The following is a 22,007-nucleotide window of genomic DNA, read 5'->3' on the forward strand; positions in this document are numbered from 1 at the left end:
ATTTAGAAGCATGTTATTTAATTTCCAAATACCTGGAGATTTTTCTAAGTACCTGGTTGTTATAGATTTCTAATTTAATTCCACAATGGTCAGAAAAAACAATGTATGATTTGAACTTTTTTTTTTTTGCGGTACACGGGCCTCTCACTGTTGTGGCCTCTCCCCTTGTGGAGCACAGGCTCCGGACGCGCAGGCTCAGTGGCCATGGCTCACGGGCCTAACCACTCCGCGGCACGTGGGATCTTCCCGGACCGGGGCATGAACCCATGTCCCCTGCATCGGCAGGCGGACTCTCAACCACTGCACCACCAGGGAAGCCCTGAAACTTTTTTATATAAGACTTGTTTTATGACCCAGTATATGTTCTATCTTGGTAAAGTTACCATGTGCACTTGAAAACGATGTGTATTTGCAGTTTTGGGGGGTAGTGCTCCACTTGTAGACTAATCAGGTCAGCGTAGTTGACAATGTTGTTCAGATCTTCTATTTCTTTGTTGATTTACTTTTTTGTCTGATGCTGTAAGTTGCGGAACGAAGACTTAAAATCCCCTACTTGTTTGTACAGTGGTCTTTTTGTTAATTTTTGTTTCCTGTATTTTGAACCTCAGTTACTAGGTGCACACAAATTTATGATTGATATACCTTCCTGATGAAGGTATTATGATTGATATACCTTTTATCGTTATGAAAATGCTCCCTTTTTATCTCCAGTAATTCCTATGTTAAAGTCTACACTATCTAATATTATCTGATATCAACAAACCCCAGTACCAAATTCTGACGTCCTTATTGTTTGCATTTCCATCTATTTTCTTGCAACCTATATGTCTTTATATTTAAAGTGTATTTATACAATCAGCATATAGCTAAATCTTTGTTTTTTTCCAATCACTTTGACATCTGCTTTTTAAGGGGAGTTTTTAAACATAAAAATTACATTTGGATGTAATGAAATTACAGATGTGGTTATATTTAGTTTTCCTGTTTTATTTGTTTAGTTTTTTGTGTTTTTTTTTTCTCCCTTCCTCCTTTCGGGTTTTGGGTTAATTGCGTATTTCTCTGAATGCCATTCTAATACGTGATTGTTTTTTCAGCTATATAGCTTTGCAGTTTTTAATTTTTTTCTTTAGTGGTTGCATTCTTAACATAGTCTTAATACTACACCACTTCATGAGAAATATAAGAATGTTGCAATAGTATAGTTCCATGCACCCCTTCCATGGTAAAAGGCTGTACTGTGCTTGTATGACATTTGGCATTTCCATATCTATGTCCATAAGTTCAGAATTCAAGGAGAAACTCTATAATTACTCAAGTGTGGATATACACATATAGTCTCACCTAAATATCAAGGACATAATGGTTCAACGTGGCGTCCACAAAGCTCAGCAGTCTGCTGTAATATATATATTGTCAGGGTGATGGGCATCACTTATTTTCTAGGTAAGAACCTAGGTTTTCTAAATATGTGATGATATGATTATGGGTTTTTGTCCCATGTCAAGGCAAAATACCAGAGCCTGTTAATACTTATTGCACAGAATATTTGACTACAGGATGTGTTGGGAATGAAGCAGAGTAAAAACTTTTCCAAAGCCCAGGGGTCTGTAAAACATACTTCTTCTCTCTGCCTAACAATGGAGCATGACAAGGGTACCAGAGGAATAAATGTAACTCAGGAGCAGCTGATAGAGCAGAGTTCAGAGAGAGGTTAGAACTCTCAGTGCTGTGATCTTCAGTACCTAAAAGCTCCTGCTAAGTTTTAAAACAATGTAGGTTTCTAATCCCTAAATGACTAAATATTCTGATTCAGTGCGTTAGAGGTCAGGAATTTATGTTTTTAACAGTTTTCATACACTGTACTGCAGGTGGTCCATACATATTGTAAAGTTCACATGGGTACTTGGCCTTAGTTTTAAGAATTTAAAAATTCTGGACAGATTGGGGTGTTTAAATAATTCTTCACCCCTAGGCCTTTAGCTCAGGTGACATGGCCTTAGAGTCCTTCAGTGATCATCCAAAGGAATGCTATCTTTATCCCACCGTCCTTTATTTTTTTCCTCTCTTCACAACACACTTTCTATTTGCCATATAGTATTTTTACTAACGTATAATTATTTTGTTTTCTTGTCTGTTCCCTTCCCTACCCTGTAAATTCCCTTACTAGACCGTAATAAGAGGGTATGACATATCTGGCTCATTCATAGTACCTAGTAAAGCGTTACACACCTTAGGTGCTTGATAAATAATCGAGGACAGACTGATTCATTCCAAAAACATAACATCACAGCTTGAGAAGCTCACCATTTAGCACCAAATGTCTGCGTTCATAATAGTCTCAGCAAAACCCATAGTCGGATAACACGTATACACTGTACCATGTCACCACGGCAAACCCAGATCATGGCCTCAATTCCTGGGGAATTCCAAAGATGGACACAGAGGAAGGCCAGGTTTTGCGGGTGGGAGACCGTTTCGAGGGAAGTCGGTCACAAAACACTATGTTGCTTATAAGGTTCATTGTTGACGACTACAATTAAATACGTACAAAGGGACGGGCAGTCAAGAGGTCACCGCCCAAGACGAAGCCTATCAGAGCCTGTCGTCCGGACCGGTCCGGCAGAGTCGACCCAGCCAGGGAGCTCGGGTGAGGAGCGCGGCGGGGCCCACGCCACGCCCCACGCTCTCCACAGAGTTGCCCAAGCCGTGGCCGGCGCCGTAGACTCGCAATCCGCGAGCCCGTTCCGGAAGCGGGGCCGAGACGCACGTCGGACTGCGCCTGCGCGCCGACGTCTTCCCGAAGGACCAATGAACGGAGAGGTGGGCGGGTAGTAGGCGGGCTCGGTTTCCGGTTCCGGTCGGCGCCTGTGTGTCGGCCATTGTGCTACGTGTCTTGGCCTTGGCGAGCGGACGGAGCACAGGTGAGGCTACGTCTGGCGGGGGCTCCGGGCTACCATTTGGTCACTCGCGGAGGCGGCAGACGTGGACGAGCCCTCCGGCCGTCCGCCGCCTGCCCGCACGGCGTCGGGGGAAGCGGACCTGGGGCCGCGGCCCGCGTGCCCGAGGGAGAAGGGCTTCCAGGGCCTCGGTCCTTCGGGGCCGGCTTTGCGGCCGCGCGGGCTCGGCCACCTTGCTGGGAACGCTTCCGCCGTCTCGGTGCTGTGGTCAAGGAGGGTCCCTTCGGGGTTGGCTTTGGGGCCGTGTGTGTGGAGCGTGTCTCGGGGAGCTCCTTCTTGTGCTGTGAGGGTGAAAGGGTTGATCTAGAGTCTGGATCAGGAGGCCATAGTGGGTTATTGGATCCCCTCCCCTGACGTTCAGTGCAGTGTTTCGGGTGTTGCACGTTTTTTTTTTTTTTTCCCCTGAAAGGACCCTTCGCATTTATCACGACATCTGTAAAGTTTAGGCTCAGTGGATTTGCAGAACAGAGTTAAGTGCAAGACTAAGGAAACAGGCGTTACTTCCTGTGTGTTGCAGGGGCCCAGCACACCTGGCCCGGGACGTTTATAGAATTCCGGATGTCCTTTCAGTGTTCCTGGGTGAGGAACCCGGGGCTTAGAGAGGCTGCATTTTATAGAAAGGGATTTGAACCACCAACTCTTGCGGGTGGCGTTAAACTCAACAAAAGCCCTTTTCCTTAAAAGGTGTGTCCAGACCTAAAGATTCAGACTTCAGCCGACAGCCTCTGAGAGTCTGGGTCTTGGTTTAGCCAGTTTTTGTGGTTTTGAAAATTGTACAGATGATCTGCCCCATGCAGAGAAACTCTTTTTTTAAAATGTTGTGTGGCCATGGTTTGGAACAGTCAGATGGAAGTCCACATTTACCTCTACTCTAGGCCCTTGAAGCATCACAGTTGGCATTCACTGCACGAGACACTGGGGTCTGGGGAGTTTAAAATAAATATAGCAAGTATTTTTTGGGTCCCAACCCTGTTGATTCCTCAGCAGGAGCAACGGGAGGTCTGCAGGGTGGGTGAGGAGCGGATCTGTTGTCAAGTGCTTATTAGCCTTTTCGTAGTGAGAGCCCTTTTATATTAAGAGCTTGCGTCCTTTGTCAGTGATAAGAACACGGGCAAAACCTGCGGTTTTCTTATTGCCTTTGTTTTGATGATTGGCTGGAGATTGCAAAAAATAATGTCAATTTACTCTTGGAGTCTGTTTTTTTTTTTTTTTTGTGAGATGACATCAACCCACCCATATCAGGCTGGTCTCATTTACATTTTGATATAACTCAACAAGTCCTTGCTCTATATTAAATAACATCAGTGAGTATCTTTTTTCCTTTTTTGTTTTTTAAACAGGCATCATGGATCAGGTAATGCAGTTCGTTGAGCCAAGTCGGCAGTTTGTGAAGGACTCAATTCGGCTGGTTAAAAGATGCACCAAACCGGATAGAAAAGGTAATAAATAGCTTTGGAATGAGAGGAAAAAAATTAAATCTTTGCATTCTCTAAGCCCTTTATTTCATTAATGTTTTCCTGTTTAATAATTGTTGCAATTCTTTCATCAACATTTTTATTGATTTACTTTGCTTTATTGCTTTTTAACATTGTCATTTTTTCCTAAATTTTATATAGTTTTTACACACCTTATACATTTTCCTCTTATATGTATTTTCACATTGTATAAGGTTATTTGTTACAGCCTTATTTTCCATGTTGCTTTTGTCTTAGTCGTATTTAATGACTTTAGAGTTTTTAGTATCTTTCACATTTCTACTCTGGAAAATCTTTTGGAGCTTTTCCTGCAGTGCCACTCCCTCCCCAAGCCTCCCCCAAGCAAAAAAGGCCTTAATGTGAAATCAACAGCATAGTTGGTGCCAACCTAGGAAGTTTAATTTCTTATTTATCACAATTCGTGTGTTAAAAGGTGTACCACAATTTGTCGGCTTCTATTCATTTATTGACTGCTGCCTGAGTTGGGAACTGGGAATATAATAGAGACTATAATATGATGCATTATATTACATATATAGCATAATATGTAAAAATATACAATAGGGAGCAGTCCTTTTATGGACCTTAGATTCTTTGAGAGAAGATAGTCATAAATAATGACAATTACAATTTTTAATTACTGCTATGGTAAGTATTATGGAAGGTAAATAGAGGAATGTTTGACAGCACGTAATAGGAGGACTAACCAAGTCAGGAGGTCAGGGAGAGCTTCCCTGAGGAAATAACATTAAATGGAAATATCACCAGGGTCTGGGACCTTTACATAAAATTGTGCTCAACCCGTTTCGGTTTTTCAAGCCTTATTTTTGGCTTCATTATAATATCAAAGACAGTTGACCTATTGTTTATAAAAAGTTATGTTCTGTGCTTTTATAATTAATACTTCTAGCAATGTTACAAAGTTTTTAAGACAGATACTGTGTATTCTGTCCATGTTTCATTTCTTTTTGGTATTCTGGTCATTTGCTAGGAGGATAAATATGTCACTGTTCGTTGATGGAATCACTAGGCTGAACATGCAGTTTATTTTTATATATCATTAAATATTAATAAAATATGAAAGTTAAAAAATCTGTCAAATACCTTATTTACTATTAATACTGTCGTGTTTTATTTAAAATTATGTACTTATTTTCAGGAGAAATGTACATCAGTAAGTTTATGTCAGTGCTAATTTTTTTTCCCCTATACTTGCAGTGACGATGCAAAAAATAATGTAAATTTTGTGTTTTTAAATCCAGAATTCCAGAAGATTGCCATGGCAACTGCAATAGGATTTGCTATAATGGGATTCATTGGCTTTTTTGTGAAATTGATCCATATTCCTATTAATAACATCATTGTGTAAGTAAACTTTATGAAATAGACAATATCTAGGATAGAATGAAAATGCAAACCATTTGAGTTAACAGCCTGCTATTTCGTTAATACACAGATCTGTTTCTTGACTTTTTAATGTTGGTACAGTCTACTACTGTTTACTGAGTACCAGATAATTCAAAGTGACTTTAAATCTTATATAATTTTTATAGCTACTCAGTGAAATAGGCACTAATTTTTTAATAAGTAAAATTTTAAAGGATCAAGCAAGTGAGTTAAAGGCACTCAGTATGAGACAAAATAGGTATTCAGTGACAGGACCAATATTCAAATCCAAGTCCTCTTTCTGCAATATATTAACTTGTCCACAAGATTTTTAAGGTGCAGAGAAAATGCTCCCCATCTGAAAATCACTACAGCGATAGAGTTCGAACTCTGGACCAGGTTGCTTAGGTTTAGGTTCTCTTTCTTGTTACTTAATAGTTGTCATGACCTTGGACAACTTGCTTAGCTCCTCTGTGCCCAGTTTATTCAGTAAGGATAATAATTCTTAACTAGGGCTATGGAAAGATTAATGACTTAGGTCATGTAAAACCCTAAAAAACAATTTGGGTAAGAACCTAAATGGAAGTTGTGGTTATTGTAATGAGCCATTGATACTAATATACTTTTAGGTATATTAGAGAGGAGGAGAAAAGACAGAGGAACACTGGGATTACTTTATTCTATTCTCAGTGCTTTTGCTTTTTAGATTCATTACAAGATTCATTACAAGCTGTTGGCAACACCTTATGGCAGTGTGCAAGTAGAGCAGTCAGTTTTAGGCCATTTTGTTTGGTGTAAAGAGTTAGTATGGGTTGCAGTACTTATTTGCTCTGTGATTTTGTATTCACCTAATCTCTGAGCCTTACCTGCCAGTGAGATAATCATGAGAGAAGCCTTTTAGGCTTATTTTATGGGGTGGGGATGCTTTGTAAACTGTAAGTCTCTTTAAGTACAAGATATTTTATTATGGATGCTGGTGGAAGTTGTCTTTTAAATGACGAGACTGGATGAGTATTGTCAGGTGGCTTTCTTTTTGTTTTTTTTTTGCTGTACGCGGGCCTCTCACTGCTGTGGCCTCTCCCATTGCGGAGCACAGGCTCCGGACACACAGGCTCCGCGGCCATGGCTCGCGGGCCCAGCCGCTCCGCGGCATGTGGGATCTTCCGGGATCGGGGCACGAACCCGTGTCCCCTGCATCGGCAGGCGGACTCTCAACCACTGCGCCACCAGGGAAGCCCAGGTGGCTTTCTTAAGTTGGTTTTCATAGCTATTATGCAGACATGCCACAAAGGGGTATTTTAGGATCACAGAAAGTTAGACCTGGAAAGGACCAAGTCTCTCAAACCTCCTCCATCAGTTCAGAAATCTCTATTATATTCCTAGTGAGGAATGCCATTTCTGGAATAGTGGAATCACAGAGCAAATCCTGAGGTAGAATTAGGAAACCCGAGCTCAGTGTCTCTGGGCTACAGCCCCTACCTAATCAGTAAACAGAGGAGGTAGGGTGGAGTCTGTGACATAAGCTCAGTGCTTCTGCTCTCCTGCTCCCCAGTCCATTGTCAGACAGGTAAAACTGACAGTTATTTCTTTAAATTGTTATGAATGTTAATTAATTGATAAGGTAATATTAATACGTAACTATATATATATATATATTCTGTAGTTTGTGTGTATACACTACAAAATCTAGTCCAGTGTATTCTTGTACACATTGAAAACACTTGAGTGTTTAAGTGAACAACGTCAGGTTCTTAACCTTTTTCTAAGGATCATGATGGTAATAATAATTACTAACATTTATTGAGCACTTGCTGTGTGCAGAGGACACACAGCTTAATGTGAGCTGACTCTTTTAGCCCTCATGACAATTGTGTGAGGTAGCAGTATTATTATTTCCATTTTATAGATGAAGAAACTGAGGCATGGAGAGTAAGGAAGTACATCGCATGCCTATAAGTGGTAAAGCAGCATGTGAAACCCAGGCTCGGGAGCCTGTGTTCTTAACTATTGTATAGGCCATCTCTCATTCCAGCTCAGTTTCAGACCACTACTCATCCTGAGTCAGGCGCCTCACTTCAGGTTCCAGTTTGCATTTCATTAAGCCCTCTTAAAATCCAGTGTTTAGAATCCAGTGCTTACTGTGTATATTTTCTTGCTAAAGGCTAAAATCTTCAGTTTCTCACAGATAACGGCTACAATAAATTTCCTTTATCCTGGGTTTACATAATTGGTGTGGTTTGTTTTTAGCCTAAGAATGGAACATTACCCCTTGTTCAATTCCTTTTTGCTAGATTCCCTTATGGAAGACTTTTGCATTTTTAATCTGTTCAACATTGTTATTTATCCTAGTTTTGTGTTCAAACATCTTTTATTTCATTATCTGAGTTGTGGCCTAAAGTACCTTTTACGACAGTGCACTCTTAGCACTGTCGGGATTGAGATTCATTAGTCCAGTTGTTCCCAACAGGTCTTTGAAACAAGTGTTAAAGATTTGCTTTCTCCCTTCCCACTAGCTATCTATTTTAGGGAGATCAGCTTGGTGCTTTGTGACCACCTAGAGGGGTGGGATAGGGAGGGTTGGAGGGAGGGAGATGCAAGAGGGAAGAGATATGGGAACATATGTATAACTGATTCACTTCGTTATAAAGCAGAAACTAACACACCATTGTAAAGCAATTATACTCCAATAAAGATGTTAAAAAAAAAAAAGTCAAGGGAGTTAACAAGCGTTCAGTAATAATTTGAATTGTTGAGAAAAAAGGATCCATTTATTCACCGGCCAAGGCTATTTCTGTTAGGTTGATTCGGTCCAGTAAAATGTAAATGTTACTTATTTGTCACTGGATAATTAATCAGCATGTGGTATCAGTGTGCTTAGATCCAAGGATTAATTATCATTATTTAATATAAAAAATCCATTGAATGAAGTTGTCTTTTACATGGAAAATGCACGTTATCAGTGGTCTTTTGCCTTGGCCTCACTAGACTATACAGGTGCTATGCTGTGTGTGTTCCTTGACTGAGATGAATTTTAATTTTTGCCAGAATGAAGGGCACAGGGAAACTTACAGATAGCAAGTCAGAGAAGAAAAACAATATGTCTTTACTTTTGTGCTTGCTCTTTGCTTTTTTTTTTCCTCTTAGAAACCTTGGCTTGCCTTCAAACTCTGACCAACTAATAAAAAAAAGAAAATTAAAAAAAACTGCTTTCTCTTAATTCTCATTTCTGCAGCAGGCACAATATATCTTTTGCCAACCTTGCTAGTCAGAGATTGTTGAACTATGACCTTTTGGAAGCTAGTTGCTTAGAAAACTTTTCTTCTAGTAACACAGTTGTTTTCAGTGTTTAAAGAGTTAAAAAAATATATCTCTAGATAGTTTTTACATTAAAATGAAGGCCAAATAAAACATTTTGTGAGAAAAGCTATCAGAAAACTTGAAGTCTTTTCATGATGTGCCATGACAGCTGTAAAACTAAAAGAAATCTTTTTTTCCTGCTTGAAAGAGCATAAATCACTGTTTAAATCATTTTGAGACAGTAGCAAGTGAAGTATAAGCACAAACTTCTCTTTCACTAGGCTGAATTATCACATTTTTTCCCTTATGATGACATTTTTTCTTCTATACAATTACAGCAGTCAAAATTAATATCCACAGGGTTATAATTTAAAGGAGTTTTATAGTTGTGGGTATTTTAGTTGCAGCAATACAGTTTAATGATATGAGCACTTAAAGCACTTCACGTTAAAGTATAGATGCAGCAGTGTTTCTTTTAGGAGTATAACTTTTATCTAGTACTGGAATTATTTTCTTTCTTTAACATCACAGTTTTAAAATGTATATCTCAGTATACAATTTTAATGTTTATGCTTTTGAAACTTGGAAGGTCTTCTGTAGAGAAGGTGATTTTTATTTTCATTATTAATCCAGGTTTTTGAGTGATTATGGGAAGATATAGTGGTTGAGAACCAGTGTACTACTCTGCACTCTTGATTTTCGAATGGCTGATTGTACATCAAATTGAAAAAGTTCTCAACTAACCGCCTTGTTATGTAATTCATATTTTTCGTCTTGTTGAGAAAGATGTTATGCTAGACTGTTAAGCATGTTTTCCAAATGAGGATTCTGAAGTTTAACAGATTAAGCCTGTTCCAGCAGCCACGTCCTCTGTAAGGACCTTTTCATTTCCAAGATTTCAAAGTTCAGTTTCTTCCCTTTTGTGCTGTTTTGGAGTAACGTAGGCGTGGTTCTCAAATAACTGGTTTTGGTTCCGTAAAATTACAGCATATTTGCATTTCAAATTTTTCTTATTAAAATCTTATGTACACAAAATTGACCATCTTTTTTTCTTTTACAGTGGTGGCTGAATACCTTTTTAGAAAAGTGTTTTTCATCTTGGGGATTGGTGAACAAGTGAGGATTTGAGACACTCATGGAGTAAAAATTTGCCTATACTTTTGTGTTTTTCTTTCATTTTTTTCTTCCAAGATGTTTTCTATTTGTAAATTAAAATAATTTCAAAATAGACAGATTTCTCTTTTTTCCATTACAGATATTTGTCAAATTTTAGTGGTAAAAAATAATGGATTCTTTTCCCTTCTTCCCTTCCTTCAATCCTTTATATTTTGGTTTACAGGAGAAATTAAAGGGCACAGTGGAATACTGCACTTTCTGAGTACTCCTCTATCAGATCAGTGTTTTCCCATCATGGAGGAAGAAACAGCAAGTAAAGGATGGTAGAGATAGTGAGAGAGAGCTTGAAGTTGGGGTAGGAGTTTTGTCCCTAAGCACTGAAAGTGTAAGTAGGTAGTCAGACCTCCTATATACAAGTGTATGTGCTACTTGAAATAGCTTCCTGAAAATTATGGTTAAAAACTTTAAAGTGAGAGCTCCTCTTCAGGTAAACTATAATTTGTTATACTGTCATAAACATTGGAGTTCTAAATATTTTAAAGAATTTTTTTGATAATTAAATGTGAGATGAAAAGGGGCCTTGTCTTCTATCCCTTTAAAAAAAAATACTGGTATAAAATTGAGACAGTCTATTCTCAGTTTTATTTATAAAACTATTAATCTGTTCATTCAGTGTTTAGTTATTGAACTTTATTTCTCAAGTTCTAATATTTAAAAAAAAATTTGTTTAGCAGCACACATTTGGTAGGTGTCCTCTGATTCTTAATGAATAAGGTAGACAGGTGTCTAACTGGCATTGCTGGGCAGTATTCCTCAGTTTTGGGATCCATGGTTCAGGAGCAAAGCCTGTGGTTCAGAGAGCAAAGTCTGTTTTCATAGTGATGGTAACATTTTCTGCCTATTTTTGAAATACTGGTAACTGTTTTCAGTCTTGAATGAATTGATGTCTTCAAGGAAATAAAGCCTTGGCCATCTCTGCTCTTAAGGAGACCATATAGCTACGTTTGGTAGTTATGTAGCTCCTTAAAGGCCAGAAGTGTGTGTGTTTACGTGCATGTGTGCATATGTGTGTTTGTCTATATGTTTACACAAGTACGCATATATAGTGTGCCTATACACATATATACACATTTACATATATACACATGTATTGAGTACTTATGGTAGAAATCTAAAATGTAGACTTGCTAAAATGTCAGACTTGCTTCTGGCAAATGTGTGTATTTTCTTGTAGGATAAAATGATCTGAACATAAATATTGACTTGATGTAAGATAATTATGAATCTCTGTAGCCTACATTTGTGCAGCTCATTTTCTATTTTTCTGACTTACTGGTTCTTGACACATGGGTAGGTAAGGCATTACATAAATATTTTGTATTTATAAATGTGAAGTGAGGGCTGACCAAGGATTGTGGTGATCAGAATAACCTTCACACTCAACAATTGAATTCTTAAATAGGAAAGAATAAATAACTAGATTTTTCTTACTAACCATACCTCTAGTATATCTAAGATATGCTAGTGCATTTGTTTTGTAAAACAGTACTTCTTAAACTTCAGCAAGTTTAAGAATCACCTGAGGGAGTTTCTTCCCAACCTGAAGAGTGTTGAGTGAGCAGGTCTGGGTGGGCCTGAGAGTCTGCATTTCTGTATCCCTTCTGATGCTTCTGGTACACAGAACACACTTTCAGTGGCAAGGTTTTAAAGCTCTTGATAATTTTCTGGTGTCTTAATACCTGCAGCAAAACATACTAATGCCCTTGTGGCAGTTCTGGCATTTCCATGAAACCCTACACCTTACAACCAAGTGCTTGGCCACCTAGACTAAAACCTGCTGTTAAGAGAAAGACACGTCAAAGAGGGAGGCAGCTAACGGTCCAGACAGGATGGCAGAGTCTTGATAGGAGAGGGTAGGAAGTAAAGCCCTGTTTCTATTTCAGTGTCTTTGTTACTGCTGGAAAGCAGTGCTTTGCTCCAGACTCTGTCCCTTTTGGGGCATCTGTCTCCCATTTGTCTGCCTGGAAGGAAGGGTACTTAGTTTCACCTGAGTGCGGGAGGCACCATGGTGTTTTGTGTTTAAAGGGTGCACCTCACATTGGAAAGCTCCTGCTTAAGAGGAGCTGCGACCTACTGCAAGTTACGCATGTCATAGTGTTGTGCTCTAGAAGAAGTCTGTGGCAGATTTTCTAGATTCTGTGGATGCAGTTTTGTAAGGCTTATTCTACCTGTAGCATCTCTCACTCCCTAACCACTATTACAGTAATGTATATGCCTATCTCATGATCTTGAGGTCCTAATAGAGCTTGCTGTTTTTTTAAATCAGCCTTGCTTGTAGCTTTTCTGTAGGCTTTTTAGATGACACCTAGAAAAGTCTCCTAAGATAGCTTGATTCTGTGATTTAGTATAAAGTTCATTAAAATAGAACATCAGACACTTCACTAACTACAGTTTAATCAAAATGGATTTGCATTCTCTTCCCACCGAATACTTAATGAATTTCTAAGTGAACAGTATCACGAATGTTGACTCAGTAGTAGAGATTGGAACATATACTTTATCGGTTTAATGAAATTTATGTAAGATTTTATTGTTTTCAAACTAATGTTCCTTCTCACTTGATCCTCTCAATAACCCTGTGTAGTAAGTAATGTAGGGATTGTATTCTTCAAAATATATCTGCAATTTACTACTTAGCCCTCCACCCTTCCCACTGCCACCACCACCTGGATATTTCTTTTTCTTTCTTCCAGTTTTATTGAGATATCATTGACATACAGCACTGGGTAAGTGTAAGGTGTACAGCACAGTGATTTGACTTACGTACATCATGAAATGATTATCACAATAGTTTTGGTGAACATTCAACATCTCATATCGATACAAACTTAAAGAAATAGAATTTTTTAGTTTGTAGTGAGAACTCAGCAATTTTTATACATAATGTACAGTAGTGTTAATTATATTAACCATGTTGTACATTACATCCCTAGTAGTATAACTGGAAGTAGGTAACTTTTGACTGCTTTTTTTTACCTCTCCCCCTTGCCCCTGGTAACCACAAATCTGATCTCTTTTTCTATGAGTTTGTTTTTGAAGTATTAATAACCTACAACACTATTAGTTCCTGTTACACAACATAGTGATTTGGTATTTGTATACATTTCAAAGCGATATTTTACTTCTTTATTGTCCGCCCCACTAGAATACAAGTGCAGGGAAAGGCAGACATTTTTGTCTGTCTTATTTGCTGTTGTATCCCAAGAGCCTAGGGCAGTGTTTGCACGTATTCACCACTCTGTTATGTTGAGTCAGACTGAAGTGCCCATTGCTGGTTTTTAAGTACAACGCAGAACATGATAACTTAAAACACTTGCTTAGTAGAGTACACTAAGCAAATTCTCAACTTTTTTGGTGCCAGTAAGCTAGTATCCGAAAACTAATGTGTGTGTGTGTATTAGTTTTCTGGAGTCAGAATACACATAGACCTACGTGTGTGTGTGTGTGTGTGTGTGTGTGTATTTTCTGGAATCAGAATACACATAAACCTACGTGTGTGTGTGTGTGTGTGTGTGTGTCTTGCACACTTGGGACAGTAGCAGTTCTGGACTTCTAACTTGCCGTGCCTTCTTACCTGCCTCCCTCTCATTGGCCTCCATAGAAAAGTATTTCCTCCTTCAGTGGTGTTTTAGGGTTCCCTCTTGTGTCTCTGTAGGGCAAAGTAATTTTAAGTCTTTTCATCAATATAATTTACAGGACTGGAGGGCCCTGGATGCATGTGGCCCCGAGTTGCTCGCAGCTGCCGCCTTCGAGGCTGCATGAGGGCTACACCCACTTTGGAGTTGTAAGTCAGCACAGCCGAGGGGCGCGCTTGTGCGAGTAGCTAGTATTCCTCCATCTCATGTCTGTTGGAAAAGTGACGTAGAACTGGGGGAAGATGGTGGAAGAGTAAGACGCGGAGATCACCTTCCTCCCCACAGATACATCAGAAATTCATCTACACCTGGAACAACTCCTACAGGACACCTACTGAACGCTGACAGAAGACCTCAGACCCCCCAAAAGGCAGGAAACTCCCCACGTACCTGGGTAGGGCAAAAGAAATAAGAATAAACAGAGACAAAAGCATAGGGACGGGACCTGCACCAGTGGGAGGGAGCCGTGAAGGAGGAAAGGTTTCCACACACTAGGAGCCCCTTCGCGGGCGGAGACTGCAGGTGGCGGAGGGGAAGCTTCAGAGCCGCGGAGGAGAGCGCAGCCACAGGGGTGCAGAGGGCAAAGCGGAGAGATTCCCGCACAGAGGTCGGTGCCAACCGGCACTCACCAGCCCGAGAGGCTTTGCTCGGCTGCCGGCGTGGGCGGGGCTGGGAGCTGAGGCTCGGGCTTCGGTCGGAGCGCAGGGAGAGGACTGGGGTTGGCGGCGTTAACAGCCTGAAGGGGGCTAGTGTGCCACTGCTGGCCGGGAGGGAGTCCGGGGAAAACTCTGGACCTGCCAAAGAGGCAAGAGACTTTTTCTTCCCTCTTTATTTCCTGGTGCTTGAGGAGAGGGGATTAAGAGTGCCGCTTAAAGGAGCTCCAGAGAAGGGCGCGAGCCGTCGCTAAAAGCACGGACCCACAGAGACGGGCATGGGACGCTGGGGCTGCTGCTGCCACCGCCAAGAGGCTTCTGTGCGAGTGCAGGTCACTGTCCATGCCCCCTTTCCGGGGAGCCTGTGCAGCCCGTCACTGCCGGGGTCCCGGGATCCAGGAACGGCCTCCGGGGAGAGCACACGGTGTGCCTCAGGCTGGTACAACGTCACGCTGGCCTCTGCCGCCACAGGCTCGCCCCGCACTCCGTACCCCTTCCTCCCCCCGGGCTGAGTGAGCCAGAGCCCCTGAAGCAGCTGCTCCTTTAACCCCATCCTGTCTGAGGGAAGAACAGACGCCCTCCGGCGACCTACAAACGGGCCAAATCCAAAGCTGAGAACCGGGAGCTGTGAGAATAAAGAAGAGAAAGGGAAATCTCTCCCAGCAGCCTCAGAAGAAGCGGATTAAAGCTCCACGATCAACTTGATGTACCCTGCATCTGTGGAATACATGAATAGACAACGCATCATCCCAAATTGAGGAGGTGAACTTTGAGAGCAAGATCTATGATTTTTTCCCCTTTTCCTCTTTTTACAACGAATTATCCCAAATTGAGGAAGTGGACTTTGAGAGCAAGATTTACGATTTTTTCCCCCTTGTTCTCTTTGTGAAAGTGTATGTGTATGCTTCTGTGTGAGATTTTGTCTATATAGCTTTGCTTCCACCATTTGTCCCAGGGTTCTATCCGTCTGTTTTTTTTTGTTTTGTTTTTAATTTTTAATTTTTTAAAATAATTTTTTATTTTAATAACACGATTATATTTTATCATACTTTATCTTCTCTTTCTTTTTCCTACCTACCCTCCTTCCTCCCTCCCTCCTTTCTTCCTTTCTTTCTTTCTTTCCTCCCTCCCACCCTCCCTCTCCCTCCCTCCCTCCCTTCCTTCCTTCCTTCCTTCCTTCTAATTCTTTCTACTTTTTCTCCCGTTTATTCTGTGCCTGGTGGATGAAAGGCTCTTGGTGCTGCAGCAGGAGTCAGTGCTGTGCTTCTGAGGTGGGAGAGCCAACTCAGGACACTGGTCCACAAGAGACCTCCCAGCTCCACATAATATCAAACGGTGAAAATCTCCCAGAGATCTCCATCTGAACACCAGCACCCAGCTTCACTCAACAACCAGCAAGCTACAGTGCTGGTCACCCTATGCCAAGCAACTAGCAAGACAGGAACACAACCCCACCCATTAGCAGAGAGGCTGCCTAAAAACATAGTAAGGCCACAGACACCCCAAAACACACCACCAGACGTGGACCTGTCCACCAGAAAGACAAGATCGAGCCTCATCCACCAGAACACAGGCACTAGTTCCCTCCACCAGGAAGCCTACACAACCCAATGAAACAACCTTAGCCACTGGGACACACACCAAAAACAACGGGAACTACGAACTTGCAGCCTGCAAAAAAGGAGACCACAAACACAGTAAGATAAGCAAAATGAGAAGACAAACACACAGCAGGTGAAGGAGCAAGATGAAAACCCACCAGACCTAACAAATGAAGAGGAAATAGGCAGTGTACCTGAAAAAATTTAGAATAATAATAGTAAAGATGATCCAAAATCTTGGAAATAGACAAAATGCAAGAAACAGTTAACAAGGACCTAGAAGAACTAAAGATGAATCAAGCAACGATTAAAAACACAAATGAAATGAAAAATACTCTAGATGGGATCAATAGCAGAATAACTGAGGCAGAAGAACGGATAAGTGACATGGAAGATAAAATAGTGGAAATAACTGCTGCAGAGCAGAATAAAGAAAATAGAATGAAAAGAACTGAGGACAGTCTCAGAGACCTCTGGGACAACGTTAAACGAACCAACATTCGAATTATAGGGGTTCCAGAAGAAGAAGAGAAAAAGAAAGGGACTGAGAAGATATTTGAAGAGATTATAGTTGAAAACTTCCCTAATATGGGAAAGGAAATAGTTAATCAAGTTCAGGAGGCACAGAGAGTCCCATACAGAATAAATCCAAGGAGAAATACGCCAAGACACATATTAATCAAACTGTCAAAAATTAAACACAAAGAAAACGTATTAACAGCAGCAAGGGAAAAGCAACAAATAACACACAAGGGAATCCCCATCAGGTTAACAGCTGATCTCTCAGCAGAAACTCTATAAGCCAGAAGGGAGTGGCAAGACATATTTAAAGTGATGAAGAAGAAAAACCTGCAACCAAGATTACCCAGCAAGGATCTCATTCAGATTTGATGGAGAAATTAAAACCTTTACAGACAAGCAAAAGCTGAGAGAGTTCAGCACCGCCAAACCAGCTTTACAGCAAATGCTAAAGGAACTTCTCTAGGCAAGAAACACAACGGAAGGAAAAGACCTACAATAACGAACCCAAAACAATTAAGGAAATGGGAATAGGAACATACATATCGATAATTACCTTAAATGTAAATGGACTAAATGCTCCCACCAAAAGACACAGATTGGCTGAATGGATACAAAAACAAGACCCATATATATGCTGTCTACAAGAGACCCATTTCAGACCTAGAGACACATAGAGATTGAAAGTAAGGGGATGGAAAAAGATATTCCATGCAAATGGAAATCAAAAGAAAGCTGGAGAAGCAATTCTTATATCAGACAAAATAGACTTTAAAATAAAGACTATTAGAAGAGACAAGGACACTACATAATGATAAAGGGATCGATCCAAGAAGAAGATATAACAATCGTAAATATTTATGCACCCAACATAGGAGCACCTCAATACATAAGGCAAATACTAACAACCATAAAAATGGAAAGAAGACTACTAGAGCTAATCAATGAATTTGGTAAAGTACCAGGATACAAAATTAGTGCACAGAAATCTCTGGCATTCCTGTAAACTAATGATGAAAAGTCTGAAAGTGAAATCAAGGAAACACTCCCGTTTCTCATTGCAACGAAAAGAATAAAATATCTAGGAATAAACCTACCGAAGGAGATAAAAAACTGTATGCAGAAAATTATGACACTGATGAAAGAAATCAAAGATGATACAAATAGATGGAGAGATATACCATGTTCCTGGATTGGAAGAATCAATATTGTGAAAATGACTCTACTACCCAAAGCAATCTACAGATTCAATGCAATCCCTATCAAACTACCACTGGCATTTTTCACAGAAGTAGAACAAAAATTTTCACAATTTGTATAGAAAATCAAAAAACCCCGAATAGCCGAAGCAATCTTGAGAATGAAAAATGGAGCTGGAGGAATCAGGCTCCTGACTTCAGACTATACTACAAAGCTACAGTACTCAAGACAGTGCAGTACTGGCACAAAAACAGAAAGATAGATCAATGGAACAGGATAGAAAGCCCAGGGATAAACCCATGCACATATGGTGAACTTATCTTTGATAAAGGAGGCAGGAATGTACAGTGGAGAAAGGGCAACCTCTTCAATAAGTGGTGTTGGGAATACTGGACAGGGACATGTAAAAGTATAGGATTAGATCACTCCCTAATACCACACACAAAAATAAGCTCAAAATGGATTAAAGACCTAAATGTAAGGCCAGAAACTATCAAACTCTTAGAGGAAAACATAGGCAGAACACTGTATGATATAAATCACAGCAAGATCCTTGTGGACTCACCTCCTAGAGAAATCGAGATAAAAACAAAAATAAATGGGACCTAACGAAGCTTCAAAGCTTTTGGACATCAAAGGAAATCATAAACAAGACCAAAAGAAAACCCTCAGAATTGGAGAAAATAGTTGCAAATGAAGCAACTGACAAAGGATTAATCTCCAAAATTTATAAGGAGCTCATGCAGCTCAATAGCAAAAAAACAACCCAATCCAAAAATGGGCAGAAGACCTAAATAATCATTTCTCCCAAGAAGATATACAGACTGCCAACAAACACATGAAGGAATGCTCAACATCATTAATCATTAGAGAAATGCAAATCAAAACTACAATGAGATATCATCTCACACCAGTCAGAATGGCCATCATCAAAAAATCTAGAAACAATAAATGCTGGAGAGGGTGTGGAGAAAAGGGAACACTCTTGCACTGCTGGTGGGAATGTGAATTGGTATAGCCTCTATGGAGAACAGTATGGAGGTTCCTTAAAAAACTACAAATAGAACTACCATATGACCCAGCAATCCCAGTACTAGGCATATACCTGAGAAAACCATAATTCAAAAAGAGACATGTACTAAAATGTTCATTGCAGCTCTATTCACAATAGCCCGGAGATGGAAACAACCTAAGTGTCCATCATCAGATGAATGGATAAAGAAGATGTGGCACATATATACAATGGAATATTACTCAGCCATAAAAAGAAACGAAATTGAGCTATTTGTAATGAGGTGGATAGACCTAGAGTCTGTCATACATAGTGAAGTAAGTCAGAAAGAGAAAGACAAATACCGTATGCTAACACATATATATGGAATTTAAGAAAAAAAATGTCATGAAGAACCTAGGGGTAAAACAGGAATAAAGACACAGACCTACTTGAGAATGGACTTGATATGGGGAGGGGGAAGGGTAAGCTGTGACAAAGGAGAGAGAGGCATGGAGGGTGGGAGGGAGGGAGATGCAAGAGGAAGGGATATGGGAACAGATGTATATGTATGACTGATTCACTTTTTTATAAAGCAGAAACTAATATAAAGAAACAAATAAATATTCTACTATGTATACATTCTGCATGTAGGTTCATACATGAGATTGGCCTGTGTTTTTTTCCTTCTATATTCTTTTTTCTGGTTTTGTTACTGTTATGCTAACTTCATAATATCAATGAAAAATCTTTCACCCTGCAAAAAAAAAAAATATATATATATATATGTTACAAGGCTCTTTCCCTGCTTTACGGGCTGCACATGATGTTCCAGGGGCCACCTGTTTAGGTGGCTCAGGACTGACTAACCTTGAAAGGAAGTGTTTACACTTGGAAAAGATGATTCTGAAACTAGCTAGGGTAGCACTACCTTTTCTTGAATGTCTTTGAGGCCTTGTGAAAAAACAAAAGACGAAATAACACCCCCACACACACACACACAACCTAGATTGGAGGAGCAGAAAAACCAGCAACTCTTCTGGCATTATTCTCTCAGGTTTAATGGGAGTAAAAGGCCCTGCCCTCCTTGTAGTAGAGAATGTTACCCTCATGGATGTAAGATGGCTTTGGAAGCTAAAATTGTGTAGACATGAAACAGACTTTTGTTTCTACCATGTATTTTGGGAAGGTCAAGAGGACAGAACCATGTGAAAATACGTCAGGACGTTTGTCACAGCAAACCGAGGCAGTAACAAAGCCAGCTGATTTTGCTCTCCGGGAAGAGCAGCAGTTGTTGCACAAACGGATAGCGTGTTATGTGACATGTGGCTGTGGATGGAGAAAACGCACGATGCGACAGCTGTGAATTAAGTTTTATTTGGGCCGCACTGAGCACTAGCCCAGGAGGCAGCCTCTCAGGTAGCTCTGAGGAACTGCTCTGAAGAGGTAGGGGAGAAGCCAGCATATATTTCAATGTTTTTGGCTGGGAAATACATGTAGTCAAGCATAAAAAAGATCACTGCTGATCACAGAGAACAGACATCTCAAGTTAATGATTTTAGTGCGTTTTTTTTTTCCTATATATGTATAGGAAGTTGCAGGAATCGGGGGTTATTGAAATTCTTCCTTACACATGCATCTTAACTATCTGGGGGCCATATAGCCAAAGCACCGAGTGCTTCCTGCTTTTTCCAACCTGAATTCCCCCCAGGGTGCGCTGTCGGTGGGCAACTGCAGTGAATTAAAGCTTAATTCTTCATCCCACCATTCGTAGAGGTGGAATGGTGGGCGACATTCTTTGTTTACTTGGCCTTAGGTTAAGATTCCTTAACCCATGTGAATTACAGTCTCCTCATCTTCAAAACAGATATTAATGCTCAGTTTTCAATGTTGCTGAATTACCTTAGGTCAGAAAGTATGTGTGAGTGAAGCTGGCCCAGAGCCTGGAACATAGGTATTTTAGCATTAGATCTTATTTTTCCCTGACCCTTTCACTTCAGCGTCAGGGTTCCCTGGCACAGGTGGAGCTCTGATTATCTTCATATGGCATTGTCCCTTGTCCCTGCAGCTTGTCCACAGTCCTGTTAAAATTTCACATATCAGTTTCCAAACCTAAAGATGGCTTTCAGGGAAGGGCTTTCAAAGGCAACATTAGGGGTGAGAGTTGCAGGGTGTGTGCTCAGCTTGTGGACTTTCTTCTGATTGTTTGGTAGTGAGATAACAGGAATCTTAACTGTCAAACTTCTGGTTCCAGCCTGCCTGGGGTCTAGTGCTTGTGCTCAGCAAGTAGTCAGCATCCTCCACCCGGGCGGGGGTCTTCTTAGTTTCTGCAGAACAGCTCAAAGATATGCATCAGATTGTTACGTTTATCCCTTGAGGAAGAACTAGGACTCTGTCTTATTGATGAACTAGTGTTTAAGCTACCATTACTATTCTTGCTGGATTGCTTTTCCTTTGTTTCTACATTCCCTTACTTTCCTAATTGGTAACTGCTAGAATCTCCTTTTTGGCACTTAGGGAAGGCCTAGAAGACTAAAGCCTTTTTTCTACAAACAAGAAACAGGAGAGACACAGCGGGGTCTTTTGTACCTGGGAAGGCCTCACAGAGTCCTGCTCTGTTTCGGTGGTAGCAGGAAGGTAACTAAGGTATGCCTTCTTTTTTTTTTTTTTTTTCCTGTACGTGGGCCTCTCACTGTTGTGGCCCCTCCTGTTGCGGAGCACAGGCTCTGGACGCGCAGGCTCAGCGGCCATGGCTCACGGGCCCAGCTGCTCCGTGACATGTGGGATCTTCCCGGACCAGGGCACGAACCCATGTCCCCTGCATCGGCAGGCGGACTTTCAACCACTGCGCCACCAGGGAAGCCCAGGTATGCCTTAAGAAGTGAGAAGAACGTGTGTAACCTCCCAAGTGTGGCTGTATAAAGAGGGTGTAGAAAGTCCTATTGGTAGCAGTTTATTCTGACCACTTCCCTAATCAGCCTGGGGTAGAAAGAATTACATCCACTGCAGGCAATAGAAAACACATGATTAGTCGTTTTAGGAAGCTGCAAAATAGTTACCTCCAGACATCTAAAAATTGTGCACGACTCACTACCTGTTTAGTCTCTGTGAAGAAAT

General features: G+C 40.7%; 1 protein-coding gene across 1 annotated transcript; it reads left to right on the forward strand.

Annotated features, from left to right (window-relative positions):
- Positions 1-2,817: 2,817 nt before the first annotated feature.
- SEC61G (SEC61 translocon subunit gamma) lies at positions 2,818-5,801 on the forward strand (the record flags this gene model as incomplete). The annotated part of the gene is made up of 3 exons (XM_082632866.1): positions 2,818-2,921; positions 4,298-4,396; positions 5,695-5,801. The coding sequence occupies exons 2-3, from the start codon at positions 4,303-4,305 to the stop codon at positions 5,799-5,801; spliced, it is 201 nt and encodes a 66-aa protein (XP_082488992.1). The 5' UTR covers positions 2,818-2,921; positions 4,298-4,302.
- Positions 5,802-22,007: the final 16,206 nt, after the last annotated feature.

This window comes from Mesoplodon mirus, assembly GCF_964341445.2.
Source record: "Mesoplodon mirus genome assembly, chromosome: 9".
Lineage (NCBI taxonomy): Eukaryota > Metazoa > Chordata > Mammalia > Artiodactyla > Ziphiidae > Mesoplodon > Mesoplodon mirus.